Source organism: Mus pahari, chromosome 23, assembly GCF_900095145.1.
Source record: "Mus pahari chromosome 23, PAHARI_EIJ_v1.1, whole genome shotgun sequence".
Taxonomy (NCBI): Eukaryota; Metazoa; Chordata; class Mammalia; order Rodentia; family Muridae; genus Mus; species Mus pahari.
In genome coordinates, this window is record NC_034612.1 from 25,583,475 (window position 1) to 25,597,119 (window position 13,645).

Here is a 13,645-nt window from a genome sequence, read left to right on the forward strand (position 1 = left end):
CTTCTTCTTCTTCTTCTTCTTCTTCTTCTTCTTCTTCTTCTTCTTCTTCTTCTTCTTCTTCTTCTTCTTCTTCTCCTTCTTCTCCTTCTTCTTCTTCTGTAGTTTTTACTTATTTTTTTCTTTCAGTATAATGCACTTTTAAAGTTTATTTCATTACTTTACATGTAAGCAGGTTTTTTTTTAATCCATACATGTGTACATATGTGCACCATAGACATGCCTGATGCCCTTAAAATCTCAGGAGAGGGCTTCAGATTCCCCTGAGCCTTGAAGTTACATATGACACTTTGTGAACTGCCATATGGGTCCTGGGAACCCAATCTACTGCAAAAGCAACCACATACTCTAGATGGCCCAGCCCATCCTTCAGCTCTCAGTGCATTACTTTGAATTGATTATTATTTTTTGAGGTAAGTTCTTACTATGATAGGCCAAGCTGGCCTAAAACTTGCTATGTAGGCAAGGTTAATCAAAAACTCACAAAGAAGGATCTACCAGCCTGTGCCTGCTGAGTGCTGGGAATAAAGGTGTGTGCCACCATGTCCAGCATGAGTCTCTCTGTCGAGACAGGGTTTCTCTGTATATCCCTGGCTGTCCTGGAACTTGTTCTGTAGGCCAGGCAGGCTGGCCTTGAACTCACAGAGATCTGCCTGTCTCTGCTTCCTGAGTACTGGGATTAAAAGTGCTGACCATTCATGCTAGCAGGAGTATCATCTTAAAAAACAACCCCCCCCACAACTTTTATTTATTTATAATGTGTGAGTGCTTTCCCTGAAAGCATGTATATGTATCATATGTTTCACAGTAACCCTGACTGGAGAGGAGGGTGTCAAAGCTGGTGGAACTGAAGTCACAGATGGTCATGAGCTGCTGTGTGGGATCTGGGAACTGAACCAGGATTCTCTGCAGGAGCAGCAACTGTTCTTAGTGGGTGAGCCATCTCTCCAGGCCCACATGTCCATGTTTTGAAGTAAAGACAAAATGGGCAAAGGAAATTATGAGTTAAGACACTTAGGGTCAGATCATATCTTATATTGGGGGACTTTAGGGGGGAATGAGACAAGGTCTCTCTACATAGATTCTCCTGGAACTCACTATGTAAAACAGGCTGGCTTTGAACTCACAGGGAACTGCTTCTGCCTCTGAGTGTTAAGACTGAAGGTGTTCACCACCACAGCTCCTCTAGTGATTTTCAAACTTGTTTTTTCCAGATAGCATTACTCTATTTAGCCCAGGTTGGCCTTGAACTTCAGAACCTCCTGTCCCAACCTCCCCAGTGCTGAGATTATAGGCCTATTCCACCATGCCTGCCTTTTATTTATTTTTTGTTTGCTCTAAAATTTTTGTATTTGTGTGTGTGTATGTGTGTGCGCGCGTGCGTGTGTGTGCATTTGAGTAAAGGTGCCTGAAGACATTCAAAAGTGGGGTCCAGTTCCCTGCATGTGGAGTTATGGGCGGTGGTAACCCTCCTCACGTGATTACTGGAAACCAAATTTAGGCCATCTGCAATGGCAAGAAGTTAAGCCATCTCTCCAGCCCCATTTTATTTTATTTTATTTTATTTTTGAGTCAGGGTCTCTCTCATGTTGTCTCACAAACTGCCTATGTAGTTGAAGCTGCACTTGAATTTCTGATACTGTGTCCACTTTCAAGTGCTGGGATCATAAGTATGTCCCACTATTCCCAGAGCTGGGATCATAAGTATGTCCCACTACTCCCAGATCAAATTCTCCCCCTCCCTGACAGGGTCTCAAGTATACCAAACTGGCCACTGTCTCCATCTCCCAAGTGCTAGGGTTAACTGTGGGCACCACTATACTACCTGGGCCTTGAATCTGCCTTCTTACTGTGTTCCTTACAAAACGCAGTCACACAACACTTGCAATCTATAAAGGCATCTACCAGGACTGCTGGTGACTCGCCCGCAGCTGAACTCGACACACCGCGAAGCCTTAGATGGCCCGAGGGCTGCAGCTGGGACTTACCAGACCATACCAAGTCCAGGCGTGTCTACGAGGACAGTGGTCCAGCCACGGCTGTGGGCCTTCAGCCTAGGACTTGTGCCAGGCGCCCCTCGCCAGAGCAGCCTGTAGCTCTAAGCAGCGCGAAGGCTGAAAGAGGCAGAGACCTCATGGTCCCAACAAGCTCTATGTGCCTCTTACATCACTACAGAGCGGCTCCTGCGAAAGAAGCGTCAAAGGCAATCGGTTGCCAGGCAATAAGGCAGGAGCTCTCCGCTCCCAATCAACTGTCAGCTTTCGGCTGAAGGCGGGGAAAAGGAGATGCACGTGGTTTGAGTCGTGTGAGTAGAGTTTATTTTTTTTTTTCTTCCCTCTTTCTCATTTATTTTTTCTTTTCCTTCCTTCTCCCTTCCCTTCCCCTAACTTTCCCATCTCTTATCCCACCCCCCTTTCTCCTTCCTGTCCTTTTTTTCCAATCCCCTTTCCTAGCCTTCGGTTAGGCAGATTGGGCAATGGAACCAAACAGAACAGGAGGAAGCAGCCAGCCAGCCACTGTGTGCCGCTCCATTTCCCCCAGAAAGTGTGTCTCTTGGTGCCTTGTACATCAGACTTTAGCTTCTTTAGACTGGCTGTGGCTGGATCGTCCATCCCTCTTGCAACGAGGCTTCCGGTTTCTTGCATTTGAGCGACCAGTGAGTTCCCTGGCTCTTCGGTGTGCAGCCAGCCATTTGGGGATTGTCTGACCTCTGATGATGCAAGGCAATGCAGTGAGTGCCCCCTTCAGGGATCATGTACACTTTTCTGCACTTTGACCCCTCTCAGTCAACATGGACTTTTGCCATTCTTCACTAACGCCCTCCCCACCCCCCGGCCCCATGCTAGGCGATCACTGTTCCAACCGTGCTACACTCCTTTTTCTAGGGTACAAAAGCAGAGAACCACTGTGCAGCCCAGACTACTCTCAGATGTGTAATCCTCCTGCCTAAGGTTCCTAATGCCGGGGTGTGCATTACTGTGGCCCTCCTTCCTGGACATCCCTATTGTTTGCAATGCTGCAAACAGAACCCACAGCTCGGCTTGGGAGGCAAGCACTCTACCATTGAGCTACACCTTCAGCTTACAAACCAATGCTCCTTTAATTAATTAAAAATTAATTAGTTATTTTTTAAATGTGTGCACATAACTGTCTGATTATACACCAGTGTGTGCAGGCAGCTACAGAAGCTAGTCTCAGTCACCCTGGAGCTAGCCTTACAGGCAGGTGGCAGCTGCCTGCTGGAGGTGCTGGGAACTGATCCAGGTCCCCAGGAAGAGCAGCCCATCTTTTTTTTTTTCCTAATATTTGCTAAAAAGAAAGGAGAAGGCAGAAACAGGAGAGTCTCTTGAGTTCAAGGCCAAGCTGGTTTACAGAGCCAGTTTCAGAATATCCAGGGCCACACAGAGAAACCCTGTAATGTATATGTATTCTATGGGAATATGTGTGCACCTGAGGATATGTATGCGTACCACATATATGCAGGAGCCTGGGGTCAGAAGAGGTTGCCAGATACCCCAGCACTGGAGTGAAAGATTGCGAAGTGTCATTCCGATCCCATGTATATCAAAACGGAAACTAGAAGCCGGAGCCCAATCCTCAAGGGCACTCTGATCAGAGCCCTTTATCACCAGCGTTCTCCACAGCCAGGCTGACATATTTATTGGAAAAAAAAAAAAAAAACCGGAAACCACAGATGCGATGCATTATACAAAGAAAGATCTTCATTCCATAATAAAAGCCCTGTGGGGGGGAGGAAACAAGAGCCAGTGGCTACCTGCTCTGGGAAGGTAGGCACCCTGTGAGAAGTGAAATTCACTTATAGGGACTACTTTAATGGAAAACGGTGGAAAAGGTTAAAAACAGAAGGGGGCAGGCATAAACAAAAATCAGCCGCATCCCTGCACGGTTTGAGAGTTTGTTATAAGCTTGAGACGTTTAGGTTATCACCAAGATGTAACCAGATTCCTCGGTTTGTCCCTAGAGTGGTAATCAAGTTTAACTTAGGGTCTTCAAACCTGAGGTAGTTGGGGGTCACCTGTCTGGAAGGTTCTATCCTCACAACTGGATCCAGTCATGTCTAACCAACCATTCCTGGCTTTGACTCCTGGGGGGAGGGGAAGCACGCCATTACTGTTTGCTGGTCCTGGGTTTGGGCTGGACCTGGGAGCCGAATAGCTCTGCTGGATGACTGTGGCTGGCTGGCAAGTGCTGTCATGGTAGTTTCCAATGTTACAGTGTGGTCTCTGAGAACCTGAAGGGTGGAAAGAGGGCAAAGCCCCTCTTTGGAAGGCCAATATGGGGGAATCCAAGATGGTGGAGAGGGCAAAGCTGCTCTAGTTGGAAGGTCAATGTGGAGGCGCCAAGATGAAGCTCGATTGGGTAAAGCTCATCCTTGTCGGGTGCCAACTTGGAAGATGATCAAAGATGGGAGAGAGAAAGCAAAGCCGACCCAGGTTGGAAGGTTACTACAGATGATCCAAGACGGCAGGGCAGGGCCATTCTTACTGGCAGGTTAGTGTTGGGCCCACAGAGTTGCTTTTCTAGCAAGGTCCCCAGAGAGACGGAAAGGCAACTGGGAGTAGCGCATTGGCCAGCTTTAAAATTCAGGGTCAAACAGTCACTGACCAAGAAGTAAAAACTCCCCCAGACACAGGATGAGGACCAACACCTCCTAAGATGAGAGGCCATAGCACCCTAATGTGACCAGAATGACAAGTACTTGTGACCCTGGGATACCTGGTATAAACCCTGGTGTCTGACCCACCACACCAGTACTGAGACAGGAAGCCCTGCATGTGTTTGAATCTCCCAGGGCAAAGCAGGGGATACTGCTGGGGGGGGGGCAGTACAGCAATAAGCCAGTTAAATTAGAGACTGATCTTTTGTTTTTGAGATAAGGTCTTAGTATATAGCCCAGGCTAGACCTGAACTCACAGTCCTCCTGCCTCGGATTTCCAAATGCTGCGATTACAGTTGTGTATTGACAAACCTGGCATAATTATATAAATTCCTTTTTGAGCTTTGACCTAACCCCAGAGAAGTAGATCTTGTATGCACACACTTATGCTTAGCCTGGAGGCACTGGGAAACTGCATTATCTAAATATGAGACACAGCTGGATTTGAATTTCTCCCTCACCCCATCCTAAGCCATTATTTTGTCAACTTTCTGTTTTTCTTTTCCTTTCTTTCCTTTTTAGACAGGGTTTCTCTGTGTGGCCCTGGCTGTCCTGGAACTCATTCTTGTAGACCAGGCTGGCCTCGAACTCAGAANTTCACCTGCCTCTGCCTCCCAAGGGCTGGGATTAAAGGCATGCGCCATCATGCCCGACCCAGCTTTCTGTTTTTAGAGTTATTTTTTCAGGAGTTATTTTCACTTAAAAGTATGAGGGCACTTCTGTATGAGCGCAGGCGGCAGAGGTCATTGGATCCCTTGGGGCTGGAGTTAAAGGTGGTCGTGGTCACACGTGGGTGCTGGGAACTGATTTGGGGCCCTCTGGAAGAGAGGGGAGTACTCTTGACTGCAGAGCTACCTCTCCAGCCCCCCAGTTCCCTGACTTGAGGGTCTAGCTGTACCCAAGGCAGCAGACTTTAGTCTAAGAAGCCTTGGGGTGTGGGGGCGTGGGGAGGAAGGCTGTGCAGTTCCTTTTGAGCTGCTCCTCCTCACGTGGCTTGCACCTGTTCTTTCTGCCTCATCTGCCCTTGCAAGTGTCCTGTGTCCCTTTGCACTTGGTGGCACCTTGCAAACCAGATGGGGAGAGTGAGGTAGTCTGCCACAGAGTCTGGAGGGCCGTAGCAGGAGGTGAGGCGTTTCTTCCAGCCTTTCTTGGTCTTTCTTCTTACCCACCCGGAGGACTTTTAACACGAGTACCCTTTCCAACCAAGTCGATGCAAGCTTTAGAACCCAAGTCGAGCCACTAACACTTAAAATTTGAGTGCTTAGAACTGTAACCCTATGGGTCAGACTTCTCCTTGCCTCAAATAAAAACTCCTTTTGTGACGGGGGGAAAAAAAAAAGATTTTCCTGTTTGGTTTGACCAGCCACCACCAGGTTAAAGACTCATGTTTAGGTAGCAGCAGAGCCCCCCAAAAATTATGGTCTCAACTGGGTGAGATGGCTCACACCTTTGATCCCAGCATTTAGGAGACAGAGGAAGGGGAACTTCTTTGACCTCAGGACAATAAGGTGGACATAGCTAGTTGGAGGCCAGCCAGGACTATGTAGTAAGACCCTGTCTCCAAAAACCAGTTATATAAATCTCTATACACAAACATATATAACCTGTTTTAATTTTTTTCTTTTTTTTGAGACAAGGTATGTAAATTCGGGCTCTTCCTGCCACGGTCGGCTGAGTGCCAGCCAGCCTGGCTGGAGAAAGGCGGCTTCCGACTCGAGCTATGACAAAGTCCTGATGTGACACGAAGCAGGTAGGGACCCTTCTGCGCTGCTGCCTTACCTCGTGCTGGGGCTTCTTCACTGTTTCGCTCCCAGGGCAGAGTTTACCGGGGCTTTTAAAATGACAGTGGTTTTTCAGATGGGTTCATCATTTATTCAGAAAACCCCCATCTATTGCTGTGTGTTTGATGTCACCTCTATGGGACACATGAAAGTGACTCTAGTCACTTTCTAGAAGCAAGGACTCTATGGCCAACCGTTGGAAAAACTGACTGGCAGTGAACACACGGACTGGCTGCATTGACTCGAACGAGCCCACGACGCCACTCATCCATCGAGTGTTCTGGTCCTTAGACCCAAGAAACATTGTTCTGGCACCAGAATGGGCCCGTTTCTACCGCAGGAAACTCCTTTAGCCCAGTGCGGAGGTCACATGTCACAGCCATCATCTGGGTCTCTGGGAGGTTTTGGAGTACCCACTGGGGACAGAGTGGGGGAGCGTGGCGCAGGAAGAAGGAGGTTGATTCACAGTGATCAAACATTAGTCTCACAACCCATTACTCAGCAAAGCTGAGCTGTGCCCCTTGGGGACAGGCTCAAAGAAGTGCTTGCTGGCTGTCACCTATGTGTTACTACAGATAAAGAAGAAGCCACTCCCCCTGGCCCACCCTACAGATCACAAGGTCACTTAGATCAGGGCACCATTTGGGAGTTGCAAAGTGCTGTCCCTGCTTGTGGCTAGGCACGGTGCCCCTGTCCCTATCCTGTCTGGAAACCAGAGTGGGTGGGTGGTGATAGGGACTGTGTGATAGCTAGTGGTCCCCTTTCTTCTTTGCCCTGTTCCTCAGTGCTTTAAGGAACCTGCCTGCTTTGGAATCCAAGCCTGGAAATGCCCAGGGATGGCGCTTTAGCTCTGTGATCAGTGGAGATTGATGGCGGAGGGCACGCCTGGTTAGTTACCCTTGGTCCTGATTGCTCCAAGCATCTCTGGGGCATGTGCTGCATAAAGATTGTTAGTAATAAATATAAAGAGTCTTACACCGAGCCAAGTTCGTTTCCTGATGGGAGCAAGTGGGTCTGATCCTGTGGGCCTGTTGGGTAAGTAGCACACGGAACCATCTTTTTCTGGTTCCGTAGGATGCGGAGGCAGGCAGACGGAGAAGGAACCACTTTAGGCTCTTTTAGATTTATCCCTCTTGGGACCTTGTCCAGGTTTGACAGGAGATGACCCAAGTGACGTGGCACAGGAAGTTCGCTCTGGGGATGTAGTGTTGCTGTCCACACCGGCTCCATTCCAGCAGGTGGCGGGGTGAGCGCAGTGACAGGAGCTTCTAAGAAAACGTCCCCTGAACAGCTGGGCCCCTGGCACCATTTGCTATTTCTTCAACTCTGGTGCTCCCTGGCTTGTGACGGTGGACGGAGGCCTTGGGCTGGCATCCACATCAGAAAGTAAAGGCACTACTAGCTCAGCCTCAGCCAAGGAGAGCTGTCGCCCTGGGGGGTAACCTTGGCTGATGGAACTGCCGAGCTGGAGCACCAAAGCGTAGCCTGAGCCGCACTGGGGTGTGTGGTGGTGGCTGCTTCTCAGAAGGCTCAGAGCTCAGGGTCAGACTGGGTGGGGTAGGAATCCTTTTTGGGAAAGTTGGCTGTGTGAAACTTTAAAAAACGGGAAGCCAAAAGACCCAAACGACCACCTAATAAGAAGCAGTTAGGGGACCCATTGAACTGCCAAAAAGTGTAGTGTGGAGGCCAGCTGTCCCTGCGTGTTCTCTCCAACAGTGGAGTCAGACATCAGTCTGGGTTGGAATCCAGCGGAGTTCGGATGCTCACAAGTTTGTGCAAAGGACAAAATGCAAGGGACAGAGGAGGGGGACAAAAGAAAAGACGTAAGATGTCCCCTCACCAAGCTCCCAGTGACAAGCAGCCCCTCTAAGCCGGACATGGCTGGCGAGGAAGTGGCCATGTCGCTGTGTTCCTGAGCTTGCTCATGGTTGACCCTGGTCTGCCTGTGTGCCAGGGACATAGGGGAAGAACCCATCATGCATGCAAACGGAGGTGGTGTCACGAGGAGACCCGATGGCCTTCGGCTTCTGTCACTGGAGAGGCCTACAAGGACCTGATGTGCCACGGTAGGGAGCAAGCGTCACGGAAGGGTAACATGGATTTACATTCTGACGTGTGGGGGGTTGACTTTGCTCTACTCTTTGTCCGGTATTGCTTCTTGAACAGTGGAAGGAGATGCTTCTGTCCCTAGAAACAAAGACCAAACAGATGACACAGAGCCTCGTGCATACGCGCCGACCCTCTCCAGCTCGTGACTGCCATTCCTTGACAGTGTTCAAGAATAACGCAAGGATCACAACGATGAATATGTGCTTAGTTGCCAGGGTTTGCCGAATGCTACAACCAACAATAGTCTTGCCTGGGGTGGACATAACCACTTTGGCCATGCAGGAAGCCACACACGACAGCAGGCAATGGCAATGGCAGGACCTGGGTTGAGACAGAGTGCAACTCTCAAGAGTCAGTCAGTATTCTCTGTCCACCTTAGGTTCAGGGATCAGACAGGTAATCAGAATTCACTGGAACATTCTAGTCAAGTGCTCTACTGCTAAGCTGTGTCCCAGCTCCCAAGTGGACAACTCTAGGCCAGCACTTCACAGCCCAGCGATGTCGCTAAGCCCCCCTTGACTCCCCAGTTCTGAAAGAGTTGAAGTTGTTAGGTTGGCCCCGAATTCATTTTGTGGACTGACGTTTACATCAAACTTTCCATGCTTCTGTCTCAGACTCCAGAATAGTTGAGAGGAGAGGCATATGTGCCACCAGACCCAGCTCCGGGGCTGGTCTGAATATTCTTGCCTCCCATTTCTCCAGGTAAGCCTGTTCACTTTTTGGCCAGTGTGGCCTTGTGTGTAGGTGGGTATGTGTGTGCATACATTTGTGTGTGCGCGCGCGCATACGGGCACGCGTGTATGCATGTTAAAGGTGGTGGTAGTTCAGTGTTAAGGCTGCCTATCCAGAGGACCCAAGTTGAAGCCCCAGAACCCACATGACGACTCACAACTGTGCTCACACCCAGGGGAAAACATCTTACTGATCAATGTGGAGGTTTTTATAAAATTCAGGGTATTTTTGTTTGTTTGTTTGTTTTTGGCTAGGTAATCTGGGGTGGCCTTCAATTCCTAATTTTCCTGCCTCTGCCTCCCATGTGCTAGGCTTCGGAGGTGTGCGCCACCCAGGCGAGTGGCTTAGGGTTTGAAGGGTGACAGTACCAAGGGGTGACAGTACCAAGCTATTGGCTTAAAGGTGATTTAGGAACAAGAAGAGGGGGAGGAAGGGACAGGCCAGAGGGTCCTGTTCTGCTAGGGAAGGAAGCACCGTAAGTGCCCAGGGGGGGCTCACCTTCCTCCCAGCCCTCAGCAACGCCAGCCAGCTCGTAGTGTTTCTTCCGTAGCTCTCCTAGTTTCTGACGCTCCTTCTGCAGGTCGTTTTCCAGCTCCAGCACCCTGACCTGATGGAAGAGTGGGATGGGGGGTGTGTGTGCCTTACATTTCTTTGGTTTAATCTAGTTAACAAAACCAAACCAAACTTGGGGACTGAAGCCAGCGTCCAACTCATGGAGAATGTTCGGCTGACGAGCTGTGCTCCCACCGCTGTACTTTTCCTCTGTAGCTCCTGCCTCTGTTTCTCCTTTGAAGTAGCTGGGATTGAATCAAGGGCCTCATACAAGATAGGCAGGGGCTCTACCATGGAGCCACGCCTCCAGCCCCTCCCTGGGGGATTCTAGCAGGGGCTCTACCACTGAGCCACGCCCCCAGCCCCTCCCTGGGGGATTCTAGGCAAACCACGGAGCCCCGCCCCCCAGCCCCTCACTGGGGGATTCTAGGCAGGGGCTCTACCATTCTCCCAACTCAGGACTTGCTGAACTTCCAGAGCTCAGTGGCTATGCATAAATGATGTCTAGAATCTGGAGTCAGACAGCAGAGCATGAGCCTGGATTCAGCATTCACTCTTTGTATGACTTTGGGAAGGAAAGTTATATCTTGTTATATCTGTTCCCACGGCTATAGGAATGTGCACAATAATGCTGGGCAGTGGTTCAAGAAGCATATTAGAGGCAGAGTCTAGGCAGGCGCTCTAAGACCAAATGACGCCCGGCCCTTGTAATGTTCCTCTGAACACTTCTCTGGGACTTGGTCGACAGACTTCACCTGTTCTCCCTGTGTCTCAGGTTCCTTCCTCTATCACATCCATCCTACTTCCACACCATGTCAAATCCACTTTACTGACTGAGCTGTCTGCGCAGCCTACGATGAGCCTTTTTAAGTTTACAGCCCAGCTCAGTTGAACTCTCTTTTGAGACAGGGTTACATGTAACACCCTTTGTCCACCTCCCTAGAGCTAGGATTACAGGTATATAATGTGACATTTAGACTTCTCTTTCATTCTTTTTTTAATCTTTAATTGTGAATCTGTATGTGTGTCAGTATTTTTTGGGGGGTGCGGTGGGGGGAGGGTGACACACATATGCAGATGAGTGGAGGTGCCCACTGAGGCCAGATGGTATGGGATCTCTAGAACTGCAGACACAGGTTGTTGTGGACGAGTGCTCTGAACTGCTGAGCCTCCTCTGTTGTTCTTTCCTAACAAGAGTCCACACCGGCCTCAAACTCACGGCAGTCCTCCTGCCTCAGCTTCCCAAGTGCTGGGATTATTACATGCCCATCCACAACCTGGCCTCTCCCTGTGGGAAGGATCCTGGAGGCTGCTGTGCGGGCAATGGAGACAGCCCGACCTTATCTACAGCAATGGTGGTCTTACCTGGGAATCCATCTCTTGGCGCTTGATCTGGGTCAGAGTCATGCTTGAGAAGTCCATATTGTCTGCAAGGACAGAGACGGGGAGAGCCAGTCAGGTAAGATCTGCTGCGGCTGTCCTTCAACTACGAGGACAGTGAAAATTCTCTATGGCAGTGCTTGGCCTGTCCTTTGGCACCAGAATGGTTGCAAGCTTAACTGTCCCCACAGGCTCCTGTTTGGAGAAGCCGTTCCCCAGCTGTGGGTGATGTTGGGAGGCTGTGGAATGGTTAGAAGGCTGGGCCTGGTCGGCAGAAGTCAGTCCCCAGAGGCATGACTTTCTTTCTTTCTTTCTTTCTTTCTTTCTTTCTTTCTTTCTTTCTTTCTTTCTTTCTTTCTTTCTTTCTTTCTTTCTTTCTTTCTTTTCTTTCTTTCTTTCTTTCTTTCCTTCCTTCCTTCCTTCCTTCCTTCCTTCCTTCCTTCCTTTCTTTCTTTCTTTCTTTCTTTCTTTCTCTTTCTTTTTTTTTTTTTTGGTTTTTCGAGACAGGGTTTCTCTGTGTAATCCTGGCTGTCCTGGAACTCACTCTGTAGACCAGGCTGGCCTNGAACTCAGAAATCCNCCTGCCTCTGCCTCCCGAGTGCTGGGATTAAAGGCGTGTGCCACCACGCCTGGCTGAGGCATGACTTTCTTTGTGTACATATTAGTATGCATATAGGCAGGTCATGTATGTTCATATGTATGGTACATGTGTGTACATGCACAAGGGGAGGCCAAAGGTCATCCCCAGGAGCTGACTACTGTGTTTTTTCTTAGTATTTTATTTATATCTTTTTCCACCTTGTTTTTTGAGACAGGGTCTCTCATAGACCTAGAGCTGACCAAGTTGGGTCGGCTGGCTGAGCAGTGAGCTTCAGGGATCCACCTGTCCCCAGCTCCCCGCACTGAGATGGATGTGCCACCACACCCAGGCCACTGCGCCTGGCTTGTTTCTGGGAATCATGTTTGCACAGCGTTCACTTTACTGTGCTGCCTCCAACTGAGGTCAACCTTGGTGACAAGCTCTCTTTCCCAGTGAGACATTTCACCAGCCCCTAGATGAGTGTATCATCACCATGGAAACATGCCTTGGGGCGTGTGTGTGTGTGTGTGTGTGTGTGTGTGTGTGTGTGTGTTTCTAGAGTAGGTTTATTGAGGTGGGAAAAGCCACCCTAGATGTAGGCAGGAGTATTCCACTGGTTGGGTCCTGGTCTGAATTAAAAGGAGAAAGTGGAAATCAGGGGGCGATCATTTGTAAGGCCAGCACTCTGGGAGCAGAGGCAGGAGGATCTCTGGGAGTTTAAGGACAGCCTGATTACATAGATTATTCCGGGCAGCAAGGGCTACACAGTGAGAATCCATTTCAACAAAAGACAGTGAGACGAACAAACAAAGAGCAGGCAAGAAAGCGAAAGCGTTGAGCTGAGCAGTCAGTCATTCATCTCTCTCTGCTTCCTGACTGCAGATGGACTGTGACCTGCTGCCTCAGGCTCCAGACAGACTGCCTTTCCATGGACTGTAGCCTCTACTGTGAGCCAAAATAAATCCTACCTTCACTTTAAAAAAATATTTATTTCATGTACATTGGTGTTTTGCCTGCATGTGTGCCTGTGCGAGGGAGTCACATCCCCTGGAACTGGAGTTACAGACAGCTGTGAGCTGCCACGTGGGTGCTGGGAATTGAACCCAGGTTCTCAGGAAGAGCAGCCAGTGTTCTTAACCACTATGCCATCTCTCCAGTCCCTAATGGTTAGTATGTGCACGTACATGCGTGTGGAGGCCAAAGAGTGTCAGTCTTGATACATCATGTGGGTCCCGGGCACTGAACTCAGGTCATCAGACTTGGCAGTAGTCACCCTTATCCCCTGAGCCATCTAGCAGCCCAAATCCTTCCTTTGTAAAAGTTGCTCTTAGGTCTTTGGTCTGCTCACATTAATGAAAAAAATTAACTAAATTATGGGTAACCAGGGTCTGCGTCTCAGGGGACAACTAGACCTGAGAAGACTTTTCTCTGACTTCAGAGAAGCAGCGTAAGGGAAAAACATGCTTAATATCCTGGTGCTGTGGGAATAAAAAACCATGGTTTTGTGATTTGCCTTAGGAGATCAACATGGATGTAATAAAATCAAAAGGACAAGCAGACCTCACACACGTCAATGCCAGGGAAGCACGCTGCTGACCTCACACACACCAACACCAGGGAAGCACGCTGCTGACCTCACACACGCCAGGGAAGCACGCTGCTGACTAGGTAGCATCCCCAGGGGCCTATATCCTGCCTAAGAACGCGCCTACAAAAGGCTGGGTGAGGTGGTGCATGCCATTAACCCCTGTACTCAGAAGGCAGAGGCAGGCAGATCTCTGAGTTCAAGGCTAGCCAGGGCTACATAGTGAGGTCCTATCTTTTTTTTTTTCCTTT

The 13,645-nt window shown here is 49.4% G+C and overlaps 1 protein-coding gene across 1 annotated transcript in view; it reads right to left on the reverse strand.

The window, feature by feature from the left end:
• Positions 1-6,271: 6,271 nt before the first annotated feature.
• Hip1 (huntingtin interacting protein 1) overlaps positions 6,272-13,645 on the reverse strand; it is a 134,905-nt gene continuing 127,531 nt past the window's right edge. Inside the window, exons 28-30 of the mRNA XM_029533875.1 lie at positions 11,215-11,276; positions 9,796-9,904; positions 6,272-8,643 (exon numbers count right to left, since the gene is read on the reverse strand). Coding sequence (XP_029389735.1) covers positions 8,591-8,643; positions 9,796-9,904; positions 11,215-11,276 — 224 coding nt within the window. The 3' untranslated portion in view covers positions 6,272-8,590. The remainder of the gene's footprint in view (positions 8,644-9,795; positions 9,905-11,214; positions 11,277-13,645) is intronic.